Source organism: Parus major, chromosome 1 (genome assembly GCF_001522545.3).
Source record: "Parus major isolate Abel chromosome 1, Parus_major1.1, whole genome shotgun sequence".
NCBI lineage: Eukaryota > Metazoa > Chordata > Aves > Passeriformes > Paridae > Parus > Parus major.
In genome coordinates this window covers 59,119,835-59,143,891 of record NC_031768.1, presented here as the reverse complement: position 1 = coordinate 59,143,891, position 24,057 = coordinate 59,119,835, and the positions used below count along the sequence as shown (strand labels likewise).

General features: G+C 40.7%; 1 protein-coding gene across 1 annotated transcript; it reads right to left on the bottom strand.

The window, feature by feature from the left end:
- Positions 1-1,074: 1,074 nt before the first annotated feature.
- TNFSF11 (TNF superfamily member 11) lies at positions 1,075-24,042 on the bottom strand. Its single transcript, XM_015646557.3, has 5 exons — positions 23,757-24,042; positions 15,520-15,687; positions 8,641-8,686; positions 8,460-8,558; positions 1,075-3,398 (listed from the first exon to the last, which is right to left on the bottom strand). The coding sequence occupies exons 1-5, from the start codon at positions 23,961-23,963 to the stop codon at positions 2,977-2,979; spliced, it is 942 nt and encodes a 313-aa protein (XP_015502043.1). The 5' UTR covers positions 23,964-24,042; the 3' UTR covers positions 1,075-2,976.
- Between the last annotated feature and the right edge of the window lie 15 nt (positions 24,043-24,057).

Below are 24,057 nucleotides of genomic sequence, written 5' to 3'. Positions count from 1 at the left end.
CGTGGAGCTTCCTGCTTCCTTTTGGATGCATAAAGGCTAAGAAGGGATCAAGGCATGACAGGCAGAATAATGAGATATCTTACTTGATTTCTATTTTGTAGAGAACAGGGTAGGGGCTTGGCTTCTAATTGTTACTCTAACAGTAGCCTATAAAGCCCCAGGAGGACATTATCACAACCCTCCCACTTAGTTCATCATACAGCTGGACAACTTGCAGCCAGAAGATGCTAAGGAAGAAAAAAAGCCAAAAACCACCACAACCCTCAAATCATTTAGGCTTCAAAGTTGTCGCACAAGGGAAATTTAAAGCCTCTTATTGTGAAATTTAGATGCTGAAAACCCTCCTATTGAGAACATGCATGCTAAGCTGAGCCTCAGGAACCCTTTTCTCAGCTCTGGTGGCTTAGATGCAGAGACAACCAACAAGTCTGTGCTCAGGGGATCAACACATGCTACAGGTAACTCAGAGCCCGCAGCCACTGTCATTCAGGTGACATTTAATTCTGATGGCTCCCCCGCTTCACACTACACCATCTGTGGGCAATCACTACTGGGTCTACCTTTACTTTCAAATCACTTGAACCCCCATCTCCACCTCCCCAGAGGGTGGCTTAAATTCCCAGGACAGACACAGAATAGACATTTTTCTCCCATCCTGCTACTGGACACCTCTATAGCAGAAAAAATGACTGATCTGTAGCTCATGAAAATAAAGAACAAGAGCCCCAGATTCCTCAGTTACTTCTGGGTTTGAACTGATAACTGTTTGATGTGAAACAAATGGGAAGTCCTCATTTTCAGCTGAGTTTCTAACCCCTGAAGATCTAACCTGACTTGAAAGTCATGTATGTAGATCTGAAGCCAAATCAAAACTCCATAAAATTAATTGTAATTTTCTCAAAACAGTTGATTTATGCCTCAGTTTTCTTGAGTGAGTTATACCATACCCAGCCTACACATTCTGAAATCGGAATAAAATTATCAAAGCCGCACAAGAAATATGGATACACATGAAAATGAAGAAATCACAAAGTTGCTTTTTTTCTTAGAAATATATTTTGTCAGAAAACAATATTAACATTAAAAAGAAATGTTTATTATACAGTATAAAATAATTGCTTGAATTCAACTCAGTTCCTTTAACAAAAAAAAAATATTTTAAAAAGCCTGAGGATTTGTATGAAGCCCCAACTCCCACAGATTTGATTTCTACTGCAATAAATAGTGGGCTTTCCCCACATCACCCATAGAGCACACAAACACTTCAAAACCCTCCCTCATCCTCTTACCCACCAAGCTGCTGTTCCCTGTCCACATGTGCTCTAAATTTAATCACCTCAGTATTTGCAGCCCTCCCCTCTGGCCCCTGTACCCACCCTCAGATTCCTCCCACCCACCTCCCTTGGCCAAGCACTGCACAAGCGACAACTCACGCTGCAGGAGTCTCCCCAGTTAATCTCTTGGCTAAAACGAACAGTGGCCAGCCACTGACAAATAATGTATAAATGGCTGAGTTGTTCTCAGCTGTCTGTCCTCATAAAACCTGCAAGAATATCTCTTAACTCTGCCATTCATCTGCCAAAGCTGGCAGAAGGGTGCAGAGCTTTAAAAGCTACAGTGGGAGACAAGAACAGGCAATGCAATGACATAAGCTTCACTTTTTCAGGAAACTAAGCTAAAAAACTTACTGTTCAATTGCAGAATGTAACACTGGCAGATTTTGTTGTAGAAAAATATGCCTGTTCAGAAACTATAAATACCCCTGAAACATTTCTGGGGCTTACTATGTATATTTTTATTTTTTTTTTATTTCATTTTTACATAATACCAGCTTAATTACCCTCCAGGTTTGAAAGGCACCCCGTGACCAGCATTCTGGTGTAATTACTCATGGCATTGATGTGATTTCGCCTCCCTTAATACTGACAAGTTTAAAAGAAATCCATTAAGTTAAGAAGAACAAAGATATATATTACATTTGCTAATTGCAAACAACCTCTTATAGCTGCATTTTTTCCCATTGGGACTAAAAAGTGCACCAGTTTAACATGTCTGTACATAAAAACAGTTTAAAACATTAAATATACAAACAGCAAGAGATTTTAAATATTTTGTAACAAATACTATAGGACAATATAATTTACATTTTTTTTTACACAAAACATTACACCTGAAATATAACTTTAGATATTACAGAATATAAAAATACATACTTTTTGTTTAAAAAATGTCTTTGCAGGTTCTGGCACAATGTAATACTTCAAAGGCACACCATAGTTTGGCAATCTATATTTGCAATTAACTGTGCAACAATAATAACATGACCTGTAATTAACTTTTTTTAGAACTGCAAGGCCAGATGATCTCCCTTCTTCCTGGAATGGCCCCTTTAATCAGGTAAAAGTTAAGTTGAACTGTTTAGGTGTTCTCCAACCCTTTTCTGCCATGGTCTGAGCTCTCCAACCCTAATCCAGCAAAGCAAAATCAGCCCCAATTCAACACATGAAAAGCCACATCAAATGCAATGGGATTAGTCACACTTTCATCATCTTTGCTGTCTCAGGGTCAGAATACTCAACCCCAAGTAAAACAGAGCTCTGAATGCAAGTTGGGAGCCAAGCTCTGTCCTGCCATATGTTTGCACCAAAACTAGCAATCAGGGCAGAACCTGGAAACAGAAGCTCAATAATATTAATTGTTCTGATTTCAACTACAAATGCAAAGGGCACACTGACTCTTGTGAGGCCAGTGGAGACAAATGAAGTAAAACTGCTTTAAGACTAAATCAGGAGAACTGTGTAATTTTGTCCTTCCATACATTTGCAGGACTCCTGTGGAGCCTGTGTGGGACAAAAACGTGTCTTTAGAGATATATGGCTTATACAGATGTAACTGGGTTGCAGAAGATTTTCAGTTCTTCAAGTTGTTGTTGGACAACTAAAAACTCAGACAATTTTCAGCACACTAAAGAAAGAGTCAATCTAAATCCCTAACTTTAAATGCTCCAAAATAAGTTGCTTCTTGCGAAGAATCCAGTAGCAATGGGTTTGATACCTGGATACTTATCATTTCACCGGATTTTAATTTAAAAAACCCCCCTACATTTACAGAATAAAAATGAAATTCTGAGCTCCCTGACCAGTATTGGGTGCTTCCTCCCTTCATCAACACATCAAAGCGCCTTATTTTAAAGCTTGTCTTAATCACATACACCATCAACTGAAGCCCTCTTTTAGTCAAGTTTCCTGAAATTTCATGATGTCTAAAACAAATATTGGCATAAAGATAGTAAAATCCATCTTGATTAACAATTAGTTTTCCATCACTGAATGTCATATTTGATAAGTTTGCCTGGCCTTTGTCATGATGCCAGGATGTGAGGTTCACTTTGCCAGTTCCTGGAGATAAAAAAAAAAAAAAAAAAGAAAGGATTATTTATAAACATTTGACAAACCTCAACATTTAGAAAGCAACCCCTATATTTTCAGAATGAACAGCAGCTAGGGTTCTATAGGCTAAAGTGAATAGGAAACAATTATGATAAAAATTCCTAAGAAATTTCCTCTATCATGCACACCTGTATTTTGCTTAGTATTTATAACTGTGCCCTCCCAGCAAAACATCTGCTGGACTGTGGTACAAAACATTTGCTTGGCCTATAGTTTTATTATGGTAAGCAACCATGCAACAAGCTCTGCACAGACATTGCATTCCACCTAAAACTTTATTTAAGTTGCAAATAGTTGAGAGAAACTTGAAAAACTTGTTATTGGTCTTTAACATGTGAGTGGTGACAAGAAATAACTAAAGTTCTGGGGGAAAAAGAAGCTGAACTGACAATTCCCAAAAGAGAAAGCTTATGAAACCTTCCATATTTTATGTTTGTATGACTGCAGTGGTAGAGAGGTAAGCATATTGTCATTTGACAGCACCAAAAAAATGGGGAAATGTCAATTTGCATCTTTAGTACTACACACTAAGTTGCCTAGACTTTATGCAGAACTTCAAGTATTTATGACAAGCTACCTGACAGGCACAAACCATTAACATTCTATTATTTGGAGTAATACCCAGGGCATAACACAACAGATGGGAGGTGGCCAACGTGTCCTTCTAACCAACGGTAATTTTCAGCACACAAGACTGACTCCACTTGCTCCCTCCCACAGCAGTGGGTTCACGTAGGTACCAGAGGGCTTCATACCTCAGCCTCCCAGTGCTTGAAATATTCAGTACCTTAGTCTCCTAACATCAAACCAGAACAGTCCATCCTTAGCAAACTTTCCATGGCACACAGCAAGGCACAGTGCCCTCTCCTCCAAGCATCTACAGAGGACCCCAGGAGCCCCTAGGACCCCCCCCAGGTGTGTGCAGAAAGGGAAGGGAAATAGGAAAAGGGAAATTTGAGAGAGATATCCTCCCTAACTGCCGAGGGCAAGCAACTTTTCCATGTGAGAGGAATACTTTAACAGCAGCCCAGAACAAAAACCTTCCGGCGTTCTTCCACTAAGACTTAAGCAAAAGCACTGTCAAAGGCAGATCACAAGTACCATCTTCCCTGTGGGTCTAGTGGAGCCAGGTAGAAATTATGAAAGCAAAACCAGACAGAGAAGCCACCTTCTCTGCAGTGCCTCACAAAAAAAACCCACCTGAAACCCATCCATTAACTGGAAGAGAACCAAGACCTTAAGTCTCTTAGCAATTATTCACCTGCAAAATCTGCTGAGTCAGGGGTACCAGAGTGCACCTCTGACACACTGGGAATAGCTGGAGCTGTAGAATTTTCTGTGCACAGCATTAAGTCTGGGAGAAGTACTGCCCCATGGAGACTGGGCTAACTTCAAGGTGAGGAGGACAGGCAAGAAATCTCTGCCTGGATCGAGGAGAGGCACATTAGATACAGGACAGGAATGCACACCTATGCTGGAGCAGAAAGGCATGTGTGATTGCCCAGTGGCACACTGGCTGGCTGTTAAGCAGATTTTATTTACCCAACAAGTCAACTTTTTAGTCGCCAGTCAAGCTGCAATTTTGAAGAACTGCTTAGTGGGAAGGTTTTCTGCTGAAGAAGGGTAAAGAGAGCAAATAGGTGCCACAGTCACTTGTCATTGAGTGAAGGGCTCTGGGTGAATTTTGTTTACACTATTTGGATGCTATGGGGAACTGGCCAGGAGATGATGGGACCCTCTCAGTTTTGAGCAGAAGATTTTTGTACAGATAACACCTAGAAGTCACATCCAAGCTAGATTAGAATGCTATGGGCATGTGTGCCAAGGCAGACAGGCATTTTGCTGCAATTCAGAGCTCCAGAAGAGGCATACCACAGCCAGCAGCACAGCACCAAGATGCTCTGGTAGGAGTTATCCCATGCAGCTGTAATGGAAGGAGTGAGCAGGTTCTCAGCAGTTCTGGTGGTAACACACCCAGATTTGGAGATGTCAGAACAATCAGTACCCTGAAACACAGGAAGTGCAGGGAACTGGAGCACGTTAGTGCCTGATCTGCTGTCCATGAATGTTACATATCAGAAACTCTGACACATAACCCAAACCATGGGCCAGTGAAAAGTGCTGCAATTCAGTATCTTCTGGGAAATAATTTACTTTGGAACCATGAAAGAAACAGCACAAGGTAAGTCCTGTTGACAGGAAGGAAGTGGCTGGGGGATAATGAGTAAAATAGCCTTCCAGACAGGACAAAAAGCATTATTTAAGAATTCAAGATAATGCACGCTCTTTCTCAAAACTGAAGATTAACAAAAACAATGTATTATTTTTTTGTGAGCTTGAGCTAAGACTAATACAAATGAGTTAAATAAAATTAATTAGCAAGATGGAAGATGTTGTGAGGGAAACAGGGTAGAAAGGAGCCCTATTTTGATAATTTGTTTGCATTCTAGTAGCTTTCAGGTATAAATAAAGCCTGAAAAAGGGACCAAAGCACTCTTTGCTCTGAAAAGTCTTTTGGAGGCAAAGGGCAGCTAAGTCGAACCTGCAGCTGTAAATAGCTCAGAATACTACAGCATTTCCTTAGACAGCTAAAGGTATCAATTCACACCCCAAATGATATTTAACATTTATATTTATTTCTGTTTGTGATTTTCCCCTTTAAACTATGACTAATTTCTGTAATCAATTTACAAGCCAAAATTCACTGTTTTTATTTAAGACCTAGGTAGCATTTATAGTGAGCTCTGGTAAAAACCAACCAGCAAGCATCCAGCTCTAACCTAATGCAGCAAACTTAAAAAATACACACAGCAAGCCAAACCACTACAGTTTCTGTGCCAAATGGTGGGTGGGGACACCAAGATCTGGGAAGGGTTATTTCCACCCCCCTCCCTTGCATTATTCCTTCAGCTGCAGAAGTCCACTTGAGGCCTGGCATTATTGTGAACCAGGTCAAAGCAAAATGCTCTCTCTCAGATACTTCTCAGTGCCCCTCCATGAAGGGTGTACAGTAGAAAACTGCTTAAAATCCTGTTTGACAGTGATGAAGATTTTTTTTTTCTTTTTTCCCTGGCACTGTTTATTCTGGATGAGTGTGATGACAGTAGAGAACCTTAAAATACTAAGAACAGATCTGTCCACTCAGGGATGGCAGAAAACAATTTAGATGTATTTCAGACATGCAGGGCAAAGAATGAGGGGAAGAAAATAGAAATTGCCATTTGCAGTCAGAGAAAACAAGATGGGAGAGGAAAAACTCCTGGTGACCCCTCAGGCAAGTTTTTCTTTCTTTATGCCTGTCACTAATCTGTGCTACCCAGCCAAGGGAGTTCTGCCTCATGCCAGTGATGCGGCCCCTCACTGCTGCAATGCCCACAAGGGCTGCAGAAGCTGTGCTTGCAGATTAACTCCTGGCAGTGCTCTTCCAAAAGAGGCAAAAGGCAGACCAGGAGGGAGTAAATGTGCAATTCATCACATTAGTAAGGAGTTGATCTGCAGCAAAAAAGAACAATGTCTCCCTGGCCACTACCCGTAGATGTGCTGTGCCACACCCTTGAAGGTTAATGCAGCAATGCACAGCTGTAAAAATTATCAGCAGCTGTAAATTACAGTTGTAAAATTACAGTTTACAGCAACATCCAGGTAAGCAGCAAATAAATTCCACACAGAAAAAGGACTTCACAGACTGTGACACTGGCACACACCCCACTTCTACAGATAAGTGATCTGTTTCTATGACTAGCAAATTAATTGAAACCTTCCAAGGATATAATGCTAAGGCAAGTTTACTGATACTGAATCCTCTACTATTGACCAACTGTACAAGTAGGTCAAAGCCAAAATCTGACTAATATAGAAGCTCGTCAAGGAGTTATTTGAGCTAACAAGAAAGCTTATGGAAGTTCTGACTGCCATCTGACAAGCTGTTTAAGCACTCTGCTATAAAGCTCTGGATTGTGGCAATGCCAATGCACTTGAAAGAATCCTATCCCTCCAGGCAAGAAGCTGTATGGAAGTGCTTTGTCTTTAAATAGAGCAAGAGCAAGGTATTACTATGCAGGCTGCTAAAATCTCAGATTTCAAGTCTCAATACACCATTCCCCTTTGGTTTGCTTATATAAAACAGAAAAGCAATGTGCATAGCTCAATTAACAATGAGTTCAGCCCTGCAGAATGTATAAATCTTCAGAGAAAGAAGACAGTGGCAATCAATTAACCCCTTCTTAAGATGCTCTACCTAATACCTTCAGAAAAAACTGGTTTACTTTGAGCACACCAGCTGTTCAGAATACAGCACTGAGAATACAGCGAAAAATCTCAACTGACAGTGCCCCAGGGCAAAAAGTAAAACTGTTCTAACATTATCTTAAAATTTTAGGAATGAATCTTTTCCTCTGGAGAGTGTTCCAACATAGACTCATGTCTTGTTCCCTGATATTGTACTAGCAAGGATATTCCCAAAGCCATCTGAATACTTGTGTGTAGAAAATAAGAGCTCTGGCAAGATTAAAAAATGCCACCCTCTTACCACAGGGGCGGATAAAAGCCACAAGAACAATTTTTTCCCCCTACTCTGTAGCTTGGGCAATGTTTGTGCTGGTATATGCTTGTATGTGTGGGCACATCCTCATGGCTGGGCTGGGAGTGAAAACCTCCTGATGGGCCCTACAGGCCAAAGGAAAATGGGAAACTTCAGAGGAGAGCATTCAACATAGATCTTCCTTCCTCACCTGAAGACAGCACAAAGGGGCAAGCCATGCCCCTTAAGAGGTTGATCATGAAAAGTGGAAATTTGAAATGGAGGCCATTCAGCACAAGACTGATACAAAGGGGAGCCATCCACCCCTGCTGCCTCTGAAATCCTTTAATACATCCAGTTTATTCTCACTATCAAAAGCCATTTCTAAAGTCCCAGTCTGTTGCTGTTTTACTGAACTATCTTCATATACACTTCACTGTTCTATACATTCATATTAGTATTCAAAGTATTCAGTTACAAATTGAACTTACCAGATGGAATATTCTTATCATCAATAATGAGATGGGCAAATGGCTGCTTCTCAGGTTTGTTCCTCTTGTACAGTTCAAGTCCTAATGCCTCCATTGCAGCTAGAGATAAAAGAAATGCATTATCCCAAAAAGGCAATTTCAGTGGAACTAAAATTTTTCTTAATCATAAACTAATACCTACCTTTTTCTGGTCTTGGTGGCGTTCTTCCCATAGCACGCTGGACTTCCTAAAATGAGAATGAGACATTGCTTTGATGTTTTCTTGTTGGTTTTGTAACGTTTAGTTTGCACACTTACAATACTCTGCATGTATCTGGGGACAGTATCCCACCAGTTCAGATGCCTGGATATGAATCATGTAAATATGGTAATACATGTATCAGGCACACACAATCAAATTACTTCTAGTAATTTTGTAATTCTAATAAAGGTGGATAGAAATGACAGCATGTATGTGCTGCATTATTTACTGAAGTAGTGGTGACAGCACATTTAAAACCTTTTCTACCTAGTGTACTTGGAATATTTCTCTAAGTAAAATGGAACAATGATTGATAAGAAGGCATCACATCAAACAATGGAATTTATGAACTGATTTAACTACTTAGAGTCTAAAGGCAAAGAAAGAGGCATTTCTATACAGGAACTAGTGTGTAATCATTAACAACTAAGGATAGCTAAACTTCTGAATTTCGTTTGTGGTGAGCTGAATGAAACCTCCACGCCTCACACTTGACTACCAACATGGAAGGCTGTAAGGCTTTACAATCAAGGCTTACTCCTAACAAGGCATGCAGAAACGAAAGGATTATCATCCATACTGGACCAGAGGGACTGGGTCCCAGACTTGGAAAGTATGTAACTCTTCAAAGCTGCAGATAAATTTTAACATGAATAAAAACTATGCTACCCAAACCCAAGAACAGCACAAAATGCAGGCATCAAGCACCACAAAAAGCTTTGCTTTTAATCATTCACACCTGTACTCCTCTAGAGAAAAAGATACAGCAGATTTCAAAAAATCTAAGCAGCCTGTTCTTGTTACAAACCTAGACTGAGTCTTAGTATTAAGCTCTATCAGTTCTATCTCCCTTTTCCCCATGATTCTCCATCTGTTTTCTAAAAAAACAGGGGTAGGATATTTGTTATTCTGAATACCTCACACCATGGAGCTGTCAAGAAGAAGTTTATTAAAAGGAAACATTTTACTGAAGACTGCAAGTCATGTTCTCTTTGAAACCTAAGAGTAGTCCTTTGTTCCGCCTTTATGCCATGCACACTGCTGTTTGCCTGATTCAATCTGTGTATATGAAATATGTCGCAGATTTGGCCAGATCAGCTAAGTCCCACTGTGCTCTCAATCACTGGGGTGTTTCAGAATTTGAAATCCTGCTCTGAAAACAACTGAAGTCCTGTTTTTATGTAGTTCTGCAACCGCAGTGTAATATGGAGTGCCTCGGCTGGTGCATTTATTACTCTCACTTTCCCCTTTCAGTAGGTGTTTAAATGTTAAACCAAAATGAAAAGCCACAGCAGTATGGAAGTTGTAGTATGACTATCAAAGCATAATACTTCAGCTGAGATATGCTGATTTCATAGATAAGAATCATGAAGATGCTTTTTGCTGTAGAGACAAGAAGAAAGCAGAAGAATCACAACTTCAAAAGCAGCAAAACTCGCATCCGCTTCCCGCATTCACATGCACTTTGCTTCTCTGATCTTCCTACTTCAATGTCAGTTCTAGGAGCATGAAAACGAAGTTCACTTCCAGGAGCTGCATGTCAGTATCAGTCACTAGCCACAACTGAGTAGGAAACAGTAAGATGACAAGAGAATGCAAGTACTAGGTATGGATGCTAAATCTGAACCAGAGTGCCTGTAGTTATTACAGGCCACATAGCTCTCAGGCCTGACTGAGAGCTAGCCTGAGAAATTCATAGGAGGATTTCAAAACAACCCTCAGGGACACAAAACAGCCTTGCAGGTGCTGTTTGTCTGTCCTCTTGTTTTCCTTGCAGGAGAAAGTCAGGGGGGTGGTGTACACCACTGACCAATGATGGTGACGTAGCAGTTTACTAACCAATAAGAGTTTCCTTTCTGTACTTTCCACAGAACAAGTCTATAAGACAAGCCTAGAGTAATAAACTGAGGAATTCTCCTGTTCTGACTCCCTAGAGAGTCCGTGTCGTTCTTCTCGCTGTTCCTAATTAGAACGACAACTAGGTACTGTGAAAAATGGCAAAAGCCACTGAAGAGAATAGGATGTAAGCAAGAAGAGGTTGGGAGATGGACCACACTCTCAGAGATTATTGCAGCACACCTATCCCAACCCTTCTTCCCTTGAAGGGGACACATGTTTGTTTTCTTGCCTTCTTAGTGGAAACTCCTCAGATGTGGAGTTTGTTTTAATATCCTTTCCTTTGGGAGGACATGATAATATCCTTGCCTGAAAAGCCTACTGATCAGATCCCAAAAGAACCATGTACATTTTAATCTCCTACTATCTAGGTTTTGTACTAAAAAAAAAAAAAAAATCCTGTGGTTGATAACTGCTCAGCCCTTGAAAGCCCTGAGATGGTCGACTGCTATTCTACTTTTAACTTACATTTTTCCTAGGAGCATTCAGTTCTGCTTCTGCACATTTACAAAGATGCTCGAGTTTAAGCAGCTGCATACCTCACCTTCTGAGACCCAGCAGCCTGGCTCAGCTCATCTTCCACACAGAGTGGCTCTGGTCCTCATTAAATCAGTCTGAGCTGCTCTCCTAACTGGTGGTGGTGCTGTTCATCTGCAGCTTCACCACTCAGTAAGGACAGCTACCAAGGAACACTTGGGTCCACAACTCTCCTTGCCTGGTGTTCCTGGTTAGCTCAACTGGTTAGATCATGGCACTAATAAAACCAAGGCTGGGGGTTTGAGTGAATTTCTCGTTGACTCTTCTGTGAGCTTATCACTGGATCAGAAGTGGCTAGACTGTGGCCAGAAAACAAAATCCTCCAGCAGTTCTCTGAGCTCTGGACTAGTGTCAAGTTTTTCACTTGATTCTGACCAGCCTCATGAAAGTTTTATATTCTTTCTGTTCCAAAACGAAGATGAAACACATTAACTAGTCCCTAGGAAACAGATATGGAGTTGTAGGTTTCCTCCTAAAGAATAAGCAGTTAAATGCTTATTGATTTTTTTTTTTCTTAACTTGATGTTCATACAGTTCCAAGGTGCTGATACACAACCTACCTTAGAAAAGCACTTAACCATGTATTTGCTTCTGACCCTGAAGGACATTTTTCAGTGGATGTTTGAAGGTAGCCTCTTAATGGGATTATAAAATCCCCTGGTATTCTTACTGCAAGGAATTAAGAGCTGTGATTTCTCAAATCACCAAAGTATCAACTGCGGTTTTTTAGCTCCTGAATGTTCTCAGGTGTCTCATACTTACTCACAATATAGAAGCTCATTAAGGAGGCAGAAATAGCTCAAGAGAACCCGTGACTAAGACACTGCTGTAATGGCATGAAAACTGCTGACAAAACATTACCAGCAACTTCTCTTAAGACTGCCATCCACAGAACCGTGTGTGATACCAGGCTCTTCAGTTATTTTTAGCATAACTGTACACAAAAAAAATCACCCCACTCTTAATCTTATGACAAGCTGCACTTGTACACCTTTGTCATTTGCTCACTGCCCACCAAGCCAACTCTGCTGGCCTGCTTCCCACATTCCAACCTCCCCCATACACTCGCTGTTTAAACAACAGAGAAGGAGCTAGTCACAAAAATGAAAAACATGTCTTCCCTTCATCCAAGAATAAAAAAATTAAGAGGCCACTAAGAGGCTCCAAAGCTTTCTCATTTTAAAGCTAAAAATAATGTTTTAATGATTTGAATGCCTGAGAAGTTGGGAGGCACTCTCTACCTCATCCACAGCAGGTTGCAAAAATAACTGTTGCTCTTGAAGTAATGTCCAATGCTGAGGATGCAGAGACAAGGCTACTCCTGAAGATATGACATTTGTGAATGGTTTTTAGTCTCCTTTAGCTCCCATCTACTGTCTCATCTCAGTATCTACTTTGAGCAGCTCTAAGCAGCCTTTTAAGACCAATGAACAGTCACTTATGGCTTCAGATGTGGTCCTAAAGCTTCTTTATGCACTTGATTATTTTATTACCAAGTGCTTTAAAGTACAGCTGATACCAGGAAGAAGTATTTGATTCTCTTGCCGGAAATTCAGCAATTTGAAGCAGGAAGGAAGTGAAATAGAAAGTACATGAACCTATATTCATCAGACTGTAGTTTAGAGACCAGCAATAAAACCTCTCTCCAAATGAGTAGTCTACTGCTGGCAGAGAAAAGAAAGGCATGTAAGATTGTAGGATGGAAACCTACAAAAATTGTAGGTGAAATTTTAACAACTTGCAGCAATCACTTGTGAAGCCTTTACTTGGTCCATAACTATGTGCTCTTTAAATGTCTGCTAAGTATATAGATCTCTTTATAAATGCTGCCCTGGAGGTCTAGCAAAGCACTCTGCTGCCATGTGGGAAAATAGCTTACGCTTGAACTCCACAAGCAGCTAGAAGCTGGGAGCATTGCCAAGCAAAGTTACTTATGGATTGACCCAAGATATGTTTGTAGTCCTTTCTACTTCAGGCTCATAACAGACTTCATAAGGACTGTGGTTAGAGCATCTGGACTGCCAAAAGCTTTTTAGGGTTACATGAAAAAAAATTAAGCAAACAGACTGGCTAGGAAAGTATATTATTTGTCTGCTTGAAACTTATATGGAATATTGAAAATATGCTCTCTACTTAGTAAGCTGCTCCTTAAGCAGAATTTTTATTGTGGAATATGTTAAGGAATCAATCATTAGATTCTGATTAAAAGAAAAAACTCTTTTTTTTCCAGGAGACAAGTATTTCTAGACTGGACCTTGCAGCCCTACTACACTGGTTTTCATAAGAGCACTTTCATTTTCAACATCAATCCCTGCTTTACATTTAAAAGTACTCTGTCTACAGGTGTGCAAAGAAAACAGATGAGATCTGGTGCAGGAAGCTAGAAGCTGTAACCAGACCCGAGCAAAAGAAATTTGTCTATTTTCATTTCCTTAACAGTTCGAATTGCAAAAGACAATATATTGAAAAATAAAAAAACAGACGGTATCTTGAAGTGTTCCATTTCAGTCACTTAGCATGCTGACAGTTCAAATAAGGATACTGGTTCTTAAAACACACAGAAGTTAGATTATTTAGATTCTCCTTAAGGAAAGTGAAGGAAGCACAGACAACAGGAAACCTCCTTTAAGTCACATTAGCTGGATCCACACACAGGAGTATCACAACTGCAAGTTACAGCTGCATCTCTGCTCTTCATTGTTGAAGGGTGACTGAAAGGCAGAATTTGCAGATGATGATAAAGTATAATTCTGCCTTGACACTGTTACTTTCACTTCCCTGATGTACCGAACAGATGTAGAAAGCCTCAGATCACCACTTTCCTGTCTATTTTTTTCTCTGACATTGATACAAGATGACAAAGCACCCAGACCACTGGTGCAACTGCTTAATAAACTCCATTGCATTCAAAGGAAATTCAGAGTCTAATTAATTTGGCAAGGGAAATTTTATTGTTCTCAAACTAATGGTCATCAGCCAAAAAAGTTATCCCTACTCACTACTTATCATGGCCATGTACATTGCAGCATTTAAACTCCATCCAGACTGGCAGGATATAAAGCCTCAGCTAAAGCCAGCGACTTTGTTGAGTAACCAGCAGCAAATGACCAGAACACAGGGCTCTCCACTGCCTTACTGTAACAAGCTCCTTACTCTGCCATGAGTGAATGAAAAGCCCAGCACACAGCACATACAGAACTGAAGCCTGTGACAGGCTCTATAAAATGCAGGAGGAAAGAACTAATCCTACAGACATAACCTTTTGTTTCCCCCTTAACCTCTTGAAGGAGGTGGCTGGAAAAAGGGATGAGACATGGACTCCTGTGTCAGTATTTTGTTCACAAAAAGATCTGTCACTCAGAGTTCTCTGTTAAAAGCAAATATCACATTAACACAATTTAAATGCTGTAAATTTAACCCAAGTGCAGTTCATGCTAGAGCATATGTGAGTTCAGCTCAAACCTAATGTAGTACCCTTAATGAAAAACTGCCAGTCCTAAGCAGATGTGAGGCAGTAAAGTTGCAATGGGCCTGATAAGCCAGGGAAACTAAATACCATAGCAGACATCCATCTGTTTCACAGCCCATAATTAGCACTAAACACTATCATGAACACAAAAAGAGATCAAAGGCAGCAACTGCAGTAAAAGGGGATTGTGGCACATTTCCAGCTTGCCTAGGCTTCTTCATGACGGCTGACTTCTTTTGTCATTTGTGTTTGGGAACAAGCTGTCATTCTTGATTCCTGGGCAAAGACCACCCAGTTATCATGCTGTGGCAAAGTAGCTCTTCCACCAGTGTGAGAACGGTCTGCACAGAACTGGCAAAGTGAGCAAAACCAAAGCAGGAATTGACCCTCATTTCTGACTCCAGGCAGAGTAAGAAACAAGAGCAAATGCCATCTCCTTTTCCTTCAGGCAAGATTTTGTTTGCTGTTGATCTCGACTTAAGAGAATCTTGTCTGAAAGATTTCTTGGGAAAAAATGTGGAACTGACACTTGTTATGAGCATTCAAAGTGTTGGAAAACTTCTATAAATATTAGCATAAATTAGTACCATTCAGGCACATCCAAATGTCAGAATGGCTAATTATCTAACTTCAATTAGTTTTCTTAGTATAACTTCAAGTCTTCCTTTCTTAAAAAAAATAAAATAAATAAAATGTGCTTGAATACAGAATTGGTTAGCCACTACCAGATTCAGCAGCAAATACAATACAATCCTGGATAAAACTTCATGTCAAACACCAGGAAATAATTTATAGAACTTACCTCTGAGTACAGATTTTGGAAAAATTGTTTTAATTCCAACAGGACCACAGGTGGTGGTGCTGTTCATCTGCAGGACATTTATGAAATAAAGAAACACATTGTCTATGCCACTTACCCTGTGCACAGCCCTTTGGAGAGCCTGTTTCACACTTCTACAGGATTCTGGCATTAACTTCGCTTCTTGACTTTCAAAGGAGGCATCATGCAAATCTGCACTTTCTTGGTGTCCAAAAAGGGTTCTGACACAGTGTGCATGTTCTTTTGAAATTCTAGTAGGGTCCATCTGAAACAAAAATATGAGCACAACCACAGTTCTAAGTGTTAGAGACACTTTTCAACCATCTAAAAGTTTGGCCACTGGCTAAGTTTATTATCTAAATTCTCATTATAAACAGTGTAGAGAGAAAAATTTCCCAACATCAGGGTTTATTTCATCCAACAGTCATGTGAGATAGGAGAATTAATTATCTTCTGGTGCTGTCTATTTAATTAGCTTAGACTAGATATGTGACTTTCAAAAGTTAAAGATAAACTCCATTCTTATGGTAAAGTAAATAATTTTGAATTCTGTATTTCAACCCCTCAGGGCAATATCAAAGTTATTCTAGCAGGAAACATAGACAGTTATCCTCTCTCAAAAGCTATTGTTTGTAAGATGACACATGAATGTCAAGTAGAGAAACTTGGGCAAAGTATGTATGTGTGTGTACAGCACATCCTTTTCAAGAGGAGAAACAGGAGTTATCTCTGAAACCATTTTATCACTGAAATTATATCACTGAAGCTGTCAGTCAGATATTACTGAAACTGTTTTATGGATGTGCTCATTGTGGATAGAGTTTATTTTCTTTACAGTGGCTGGTATGGGGCTGTGCTTTGGATTTGTGACCAAAACAGTGTTGATAACACAGAGATGTTTTTGTTACAGCTGAGCAGGGCTGACACTGAGCCAGGACCTTTTCTGCCTCTCACCCCACCAGAGAGAGGCCTGGGGGTGCACAAGGGGCTGGGAGGGGACACAGCCTGGACAGCTGACCAGAACTGGCCAAAGGGATATCCCAGACCACATGGCATCATGCTCAGTATATAAAGTTGGGGGAAGAAGGAGGAAAGGGGAGATGCTTGGAATGACGGCATTTGTCTTCCCAAGTCACTTATGTGTGGTGGAGCCCTGCTGTCCTAGGGATGGCTGAACACATGCCTTCATATTCTGCTTCATTTGTGTGTGCAACTTTTCCTTTACCTTTTAAACTTTCTTTATCTCAACCCATGAGTTCTCACTTTTCCAATTCTCCCCATAATCCCATCAGGGAGGGAGCAGCTGTCTGAGACTTAGTTGCCAGCTGGGATTAAGACATGACAGTGGCAGGAGATACTGCTGTGTGAAAGTCACCAAGACAGCAAAAGTCAAAGACCAAAAGATGACCAAAATGCACCACAGGACACCTCTGCATCATTGGACAAGGAATGGTAAATTTAGAGTATCTGCAAGACATTTTTAGCAATCAGTCTTTATGACTGAATCAATCATATTTTTAAATCCTGCATTCTATCTATTACTTAGATAAATTGGAAGATAATCCAAGGATTGGGATTGTACATTGACAGAATTTTATTGCACAAAACTATTTAAATAATTTTACCCATTTTTTTCCACAAACTCCAAATCCTTTACACTGAAGAGATTAACAACTATCTTTCAGAGACGGCCTAGGACTCTCAGAAATTGTTTGCAACTCACATTTATTCTGATTTTACTTCAAGCTTAAAGAAACGTTTGTGCACTCAAATTCTATCTCTCTTTAGCTGGAAGAAATACTTTTACCTGGGAATTACAAAAGGCTATTTGTAATTGCAATGCAGGAATACCAAGATGTTGTGGACAGTGCCTAGTGTTCAGTTTCCCTTAATATAGAGCTGAACAAAACAGCAAATCAAAAGGAAGCTTTTCACAATACAAAACAGCCAAAGGGAATCAAATATATCATTTGTTCACAGGAACATAAATTCAACTCCTTAATCCCTCAAAAAAGGAATTACTTAATTTAAAAGCATAAAGTTTGGATTAGTGAGCTGAACTAAAGTCTACACCACCCAAGCAGCCACCCAATAGCAACACACAGCAGACAGACATTTGTTGCACAGACAGCAGCACCAAATGCTGCCTCCTCCATCACCACCCTTCTGCTCAAGTCTCCAGATGGAAAGTTCTTTGCCCAGTTCATTCAGACCAGTGTCAGATCCTGTAGTGTGGTCTCAAGTCATCCCTGCAGATCCAGAATGAAACAGGTCACTGAAGGTTCACCCAAAGATCATAAGATGCCACATCTTTGAGCAGAGGGGTAGTGATGAGTTACAGAATGGCTTGGAGGCAGCAACATCTTCCTGCAATGGCCTGACACAGCTGAACCCCAAACAAAATCTGTGTATAGCTACTGCAGCTCAATGAATTAAGTCCTAAAAACCAACATTAATGCCTTCTAAAGTCAGCTAGTGCAGTGCAGCCTCATGAACTCCATAAACCAACACTTCTCTGCTCTTCCCCCCTGCACCACAGAACTTAATTCCTGGATTTCAGTCCCCTCTTCTAAATCAGTAACAAAGGAGGAATTTTTTATGTCCTAATTTCCTTTAAGATTAGTTCCCCAAAACCAAGTCATCCCAGGTATCAGGCAAGCGTCAGAGTCGGTAGAGGGATAGGCATAAGAATGAAATAGCAGGAAGGCAACACTAGCTTTAACTGACTGTAAAAGCTGCACTCTTAAAGCATCTCTCACACTATGTTCCACTTGTATTCAGAACTCAGAAAATCAACTGTGAACTAAAATAATAGTAAAAATAATTAAAAATAATAAAAAAAAGGTAGAAAATGTTTACCAACAGCTGCTAAAAGGCAGTTAATGCAGAAGGACTTGGGTTGGAAGGTACCTTTGGACATCTCTAGTCCAGCCCCCTGCTTGAAGCAGGGCCAACTTTTAACTTAGGTCGGGTAAGCCAAGGCCTTCTAGACAACCTTAGGGGAATGTCCATCAATGATGACTTTCAGCTTCTCTGGGCAAACTGTCCTAAAACTTCACTACTTCTAGTGTGTAAAAAAACCCTTGGATTTTATATCCAGCTACAGCTCCCCTTGCTGCAATTTATGACTGTGCCTCTTGTTTTTGCTGTGCCCTTCTGAAGAGCCTGACTGTCTTTAGGCAGCTAAAAACAGTAATTAGTTTCCTTCACTCTAGTCTGTTCTTGGTCAAAGAATCCAGTTCTCCATTCATTTATACATTATGGTTCCTACCTGTCACAGTGTTTTTCTGCTGGACACCTTCCAGTTTGTTGATACACTTCTGGTACTGAGGGTCCCAAAAATATGACCCATTATTTCAAATGTAACCTCTCATGCTGCGATCAGTAGAGACCTGACAGAACTGATGTCTCCAACAAGATCTGGATATCTGAGTCTTCTCTCCTCTATACAAATCACAGGATAGAACAGAGAAAGCTACAGCAAATAACTGCCAATAAATACGAATTTTTATCACATTTTTATCCCAGTTTTGGATTTACTAAAACACATCTTCTGAATAGCAGGCAAGAAAACCAGGTTTTACAGCACAAATATCATGAAATTTGTGAAGGCCTGAGCGTCCAAATCACTGCTATCAGCAATCATTCAAATGTGTCACACAATACCATATCACAGCAGTAACAGCAGATTGCACAGAATCACTTGCTCAGATTTGAGTTTATCTGCTCGAGGTTTAAGACAGAAAACCAACATCTCTGCACCTACATGTAAAAGATCCAAGGCTTAATGGAAACACTGCAGCTGATGGTTTCAGCAACTTGATGCTGTGCAGCCCACCCTGATAAAAACTGCAAGACTCCAGATAAGATAAGAGGAAACTGATTTTGAGACTAGCTAACCTACCTGTTGCCCTCACCTTTTTCAAAGAATACTTTCAAGAATAGTCTTCACCACATTTAACTATGAAAATCAGCTGACTTGCCTGAAAAGGCATTCTCAGAAATCCCACACCTTATGTCTTTACAAAGAATGCACACCGAACTGCCATGGCTGTAAACAAGCACTTCCAAGCACTGAGATCAAAACTGTGGCGAAGTAGTGATGCACAGAAAAACTTCCAAGGACATGTTTTGAGAAGAACTTCTAAAGAACAAGAAAAGTATGATGAAATACCAGAAGCAGCTTGCTAACTTTCAGGGCAGGGCACCTTCAGCAAAGTTCTGAAGACTTAGTATCTGGAAGAAACATCAAGATGCAAACAAAAATAAAGGAGAAAACTTTATAAAGTGTGAAGTCTCCTAAATATCCTAGAGGAATTTAATTAAAGAGAGGAGTGTCTAGCTTATTTTTTAATATCTGTTTAGCCTGACCTTGAAATCAGATCAGACTGTTCAGTGTCCCCTGGTTTTCAGTATCTCTCATCATTCTGGCTGAATTTCTGGACTCTATTCACCCAATTCAGGGCAGCCAAAATGAACTCCAACATCATGGGTGAGACTGAATGAACTTACAGCCTTAAGAAACAATTTTATGATGTAAAAAAGATTCATTTTGGTTTTAAAAGATAAAATACATTCCTCCCACCTTTACTATTGCATTTTGCATCAATTATGCACTGTTACAATATTGCACTAAAAACTTCATTCAATAAATGTTTAACATCTATACTTGTACTTGTTTTCAAACTTAAACCACTTTCCAGACTATCAAATATCACTTTGCTCTCCATGACCTTTCTTAAGCACCAAGAAGGGGTTCTTCCAGCTTCTGGGAGATGTTAATGACCCCCAGCAAGCTGGTTTTTCTGTTCGCCACAATGCTCACAAAACTTCATCTTTTTTGAAAGGCAATAGCTTGAAAACACACCACAAAGTCAGAATTCCAAATAAGCATGAAATGACAATAAAAATTGGGCTTCCAGGTCACTATTTATCCATGTATTAAGTTTTCCATCTGGTAGAAATACTTAAATTTTGTACAGACTTTTTTTTTTTAATGGGAAAAATGCACACTCTTAGAGGTCTAGCTTAAACTGTGGGCATTAGACACCCAGACACACATTTGAGCACTTTCAATTTTCTTCACTGCCCTTCAGCTCAGTCAGTGTTAGACCACATTCCTCCTCTTTTGAGATCTAAGTGCACTAAGGATAATGGGCCAGAAAGAAAATCTTTAGGAGACTGTATCTCAGCATTTATCAGTCAAAGTTAAAGAAAATACTTCTCTCACCTTGTGCTGTGCATGAGTCTCTATAGAGGGATGACCTCCAGCTGCTCTGAGTATCTTAACTAAATTTGCATGGCATTTTTACAGACAATGAGAAAATATTCCCCAAAGCATAAGCAAAATGAATGCTTAAGAACAATACATTTTCTTATTGTTTCATTTCTTGGATTCAGTACACTGCACAGGATGGACCAAAAAGCAAGGATAAAACATGCTAATGTGTTTACATTTCAGTACACTATTATGAGAATACTGGTAAAATTCAGACTTGTTGCTTTTTTTTTATTTTTTTTTTTCTTTTTCGACACACCAGTTCATTGTCTCACTTGCATGGCACTGCATTATTTCTTAGCCACAAACATGTGTTTACCCGTGAAAACCTAGTGTCAGTCTTAGTTATGTGTCTTGTGAAATTCCAAATGCTCAAGCCACAAAATAAACAAAATTAAGGAAAAACCAAAACCTCAACTATTGTCTCAGCTTATACTGTGTCATGATCCAGCCCAAATGATTTTATGCGAATACAGACAAAATGTGAGTGGAAAAACTGAGTCAGAGTTTACTCAGACTCTTAGATAAGGTTTTAAAGAGCTTCCAAGATACATAATTTCTTAATATCAGCCTATACAGTCTAATCTTTCTAATTCATATTTGCTTAATTTACCAAGCAAACAATTCAAATCTTTTCATGCACAGCTTCTACTACTAGTGCTTCATTATTTTAACAACATTTATTAAAAATAATTAAGTTCTGTTATTAAAGTACAAATTTAGATAGCTGAAATATACACCAAAAAGGCCAAATTGAAGTAGCTTAATAAAATCAGACTTCACAGAAATCTTTTTTTTTAAAAAAAAGGGGTCTGATCATGTCCCATTTAAATAAAATAAATCTCTGAGAATGTGAAATAAGAATTAACTGCTTCAGGACCTACTATGTTTTTCCATCTATCTTATTTCACAATTAGAATTGGTGAACAAATATGAATTATCATATCCTCTTATAGTGAATTATGTATTTAGTTCAAGAGTACACTTATTATTCTATTTTCCATTGATTACATTCCCTCCATTAAATTTTTTTAGGCAATGACTTCAGTCAAGCCTACACTGAGTTATATCACCTCTTCTAGATGTCTTGGAAATTCAAATTTACAAAAGACTCTGTTCAATAGTGCTACTCCAAATCTACAGGAACAAGAAACTAGCAAGAGAATTAAGCTGTCAAACACAGAATTGCACCTGAAGTGTGCCATTTTTTAAATCAAGAAAACAGAAGAAAAATAGCCATTATGGTTCCTTTTTACCCTTTGTTAGGCACACGTGAAACCCTGACATGTACCTATCAGAAAGGGTCTTTACAATGGGGATATACTTTGATTAATTGTTTTGATTGCAACAGCTCTTGAGCCCCCTAATGAATGTATAGCTGCACATCTCTGAGCTATGTTTTGACAAGAATGTCTTTTCAGGTCCATGAACATCTGGAGTGAAAAACATTCCCCTGTCACAAGTTGAAGCAGGCATTCATTTATTTCACTGTCAAGCAAACAAGTAGCTTTAAGCTACTTTTTTTGAGTCCCAAAAAATTAGATGTCACTAATCTGAAATATACAAGTTATGATTAACTAACTGCTGTATTACCATTACATTCTATTTTTGGATAAATGGAAAACACTAAGCCATTGTCAGTAAGAAAATACGAAATAGTCTGCATAATAAATTATCAGCAGTGCTACTGTATATTTGACAGTCATTCATCTAAGTGGGTATACACTTGTGCAACACCTGTTTTCAGAGTGCACTTCGTTAAGAAATCCAGCCTGCTACCTCAAGATCAAGTGCCTCTACCTAGAAAGTAAACCAAAAGAAACAAGTTTCCAGTCTCTGCCGACTTCAAATGAAAAGTACACACAACAGAAGTACCACTTCCATGACGGCAGTCAGAGCCACATTAACAGAACTAACTAGCATCCGACAATAAAGCCAAGCAGAAATCTAACACCTAGCCCTGAGAACCATCTGGCTGACAGCTCCCCACTTCCTCCGAGAGGGCTCAGTCTTGCCGGGTAAGAGGTGCAGCAGCGAGGGAATCCAGGCAGCCGTGCCATTTCCAAGAAGCAGGCTCCTCTTCTCTCCGAAAGCCCAACCGCCCATCGCCTTATCTGCCCCCACAGCGACACCTCCCCGCACGCACCGCTGCCTCTTCCCAGACATCCCGGCACACTCGAGGCCTGGCAGGTCAGGGGCGGCTCTCTCCCAGAAATTCCCCCGAATCCCAAAAAAGCCTCCCGAGCTGCGGCAGACGCCCCTGGCCGATGCCCACGAGCACACAGACCCCGCTCCTCGGCAGTACCCCTGCGCAGCCTGAGTGACAAACCATCAGGAATGGTGTTGCATGATGTCCCTTTTGGTCCTTAAAGCCATTTTCTGCTGCTAGTGAAACATTCATGGCAGCCAAAGATCTCAGCCATGTCACAGAATCACAGATTATACGGAGTTGGAAGAGACCCTCAAGGATCATCGAGTCTAACCCGCACAGCACCATCTCAAAAAAATCACACCATTTGTTTGAGAACGTTGTCCAAACATTTCTGGAACTCTGTCATTCTTGGTGCTGCGACCACTTCCCTGGGGAACCTGTTTCCCACCACCCTCTGGGTGAGGAACCTTATTCTGATAGCTAATGCCAAACTTCTCCCCAGTAGAAAACTGGAAGCCGATCATCAAACCAAAACCCTGCAAGACTTCAGGTGAAGGATCACGACTAACCTATTTCCCAGGTCAGGTGGCCCCTCCCGTCCAACCTCGCGGCGAAGCCCTGTATCCCGAAACGCGCCCGATGCCCGGAGCGCTACCTGGAGCGACTCCGGTGATGAGGGGACAGCACAAGCTGGGCAGGGCACTGGGAGCCCATTGGCCCGACCCCTCTCAGAACTGGATCGACTTCGGAGACAGATAAGTGTGTTCTAAAACTTTTTGTTTCGTTTCCTTTTCTTTAATAAATCGTTTCGATCGCACCTACACGAGGGCCTCCCCATCTTCTGCAGGGTGCGAGGCGGCCGCGCTCGCCACAGTGGGAAGCGTCCGCGCCAGTCCCCGCTTACCTGAGCTCGGAAGTAGAGGAAGAGGGCGACGCTGCAGACCACCTGCCCCAGCCCCAGGAGGACGAGGGCGACGAGGAGGGAGCGGGATGCTGGCGGCGGGGGCGGCGGGGGCGGCGGCGGCGCCGGGGCGCTCTCGTGGGCGGCGCCGCTGCCCAGCTCCTCGGAGCCGCGCAAGTACTTGGTGTAGTCTCGGCTGGCGCGACGCATCGCAGCTCCGCTCCGCTCCGACGGCTCCAGCGAGCTGCCCAGCGCCGGCAAACAACCTCGCTGCCCCGGCCGGGCACCTCTTATAAACGGGGCG

Bases quoted from the DNA above. Each gene is read 5' to 3' on its own strand.
- TNFSF11 (XM_015646557.3), bottom strand. From the start codon at position 23,963: ATGCGTCGCGCCAGCCGAGACTACACCAAGTACTTGCGCGGCTCCGAG. The intron at 8,687-15,519 runs GTAAGTGGCATA...TTCTCATTTTAG, and splicing joins TCCAAAGGGCTGTGCACAGG to GAAGTCCAGCGTGCTATGGG. The intron at 3,399-8,459 runs GTAAGTTCAATT...TTTTATCTCCAG, and splicing joins TGATAAGAATATTCCATCTG to GAACTGGCAAAGTGAACCTC.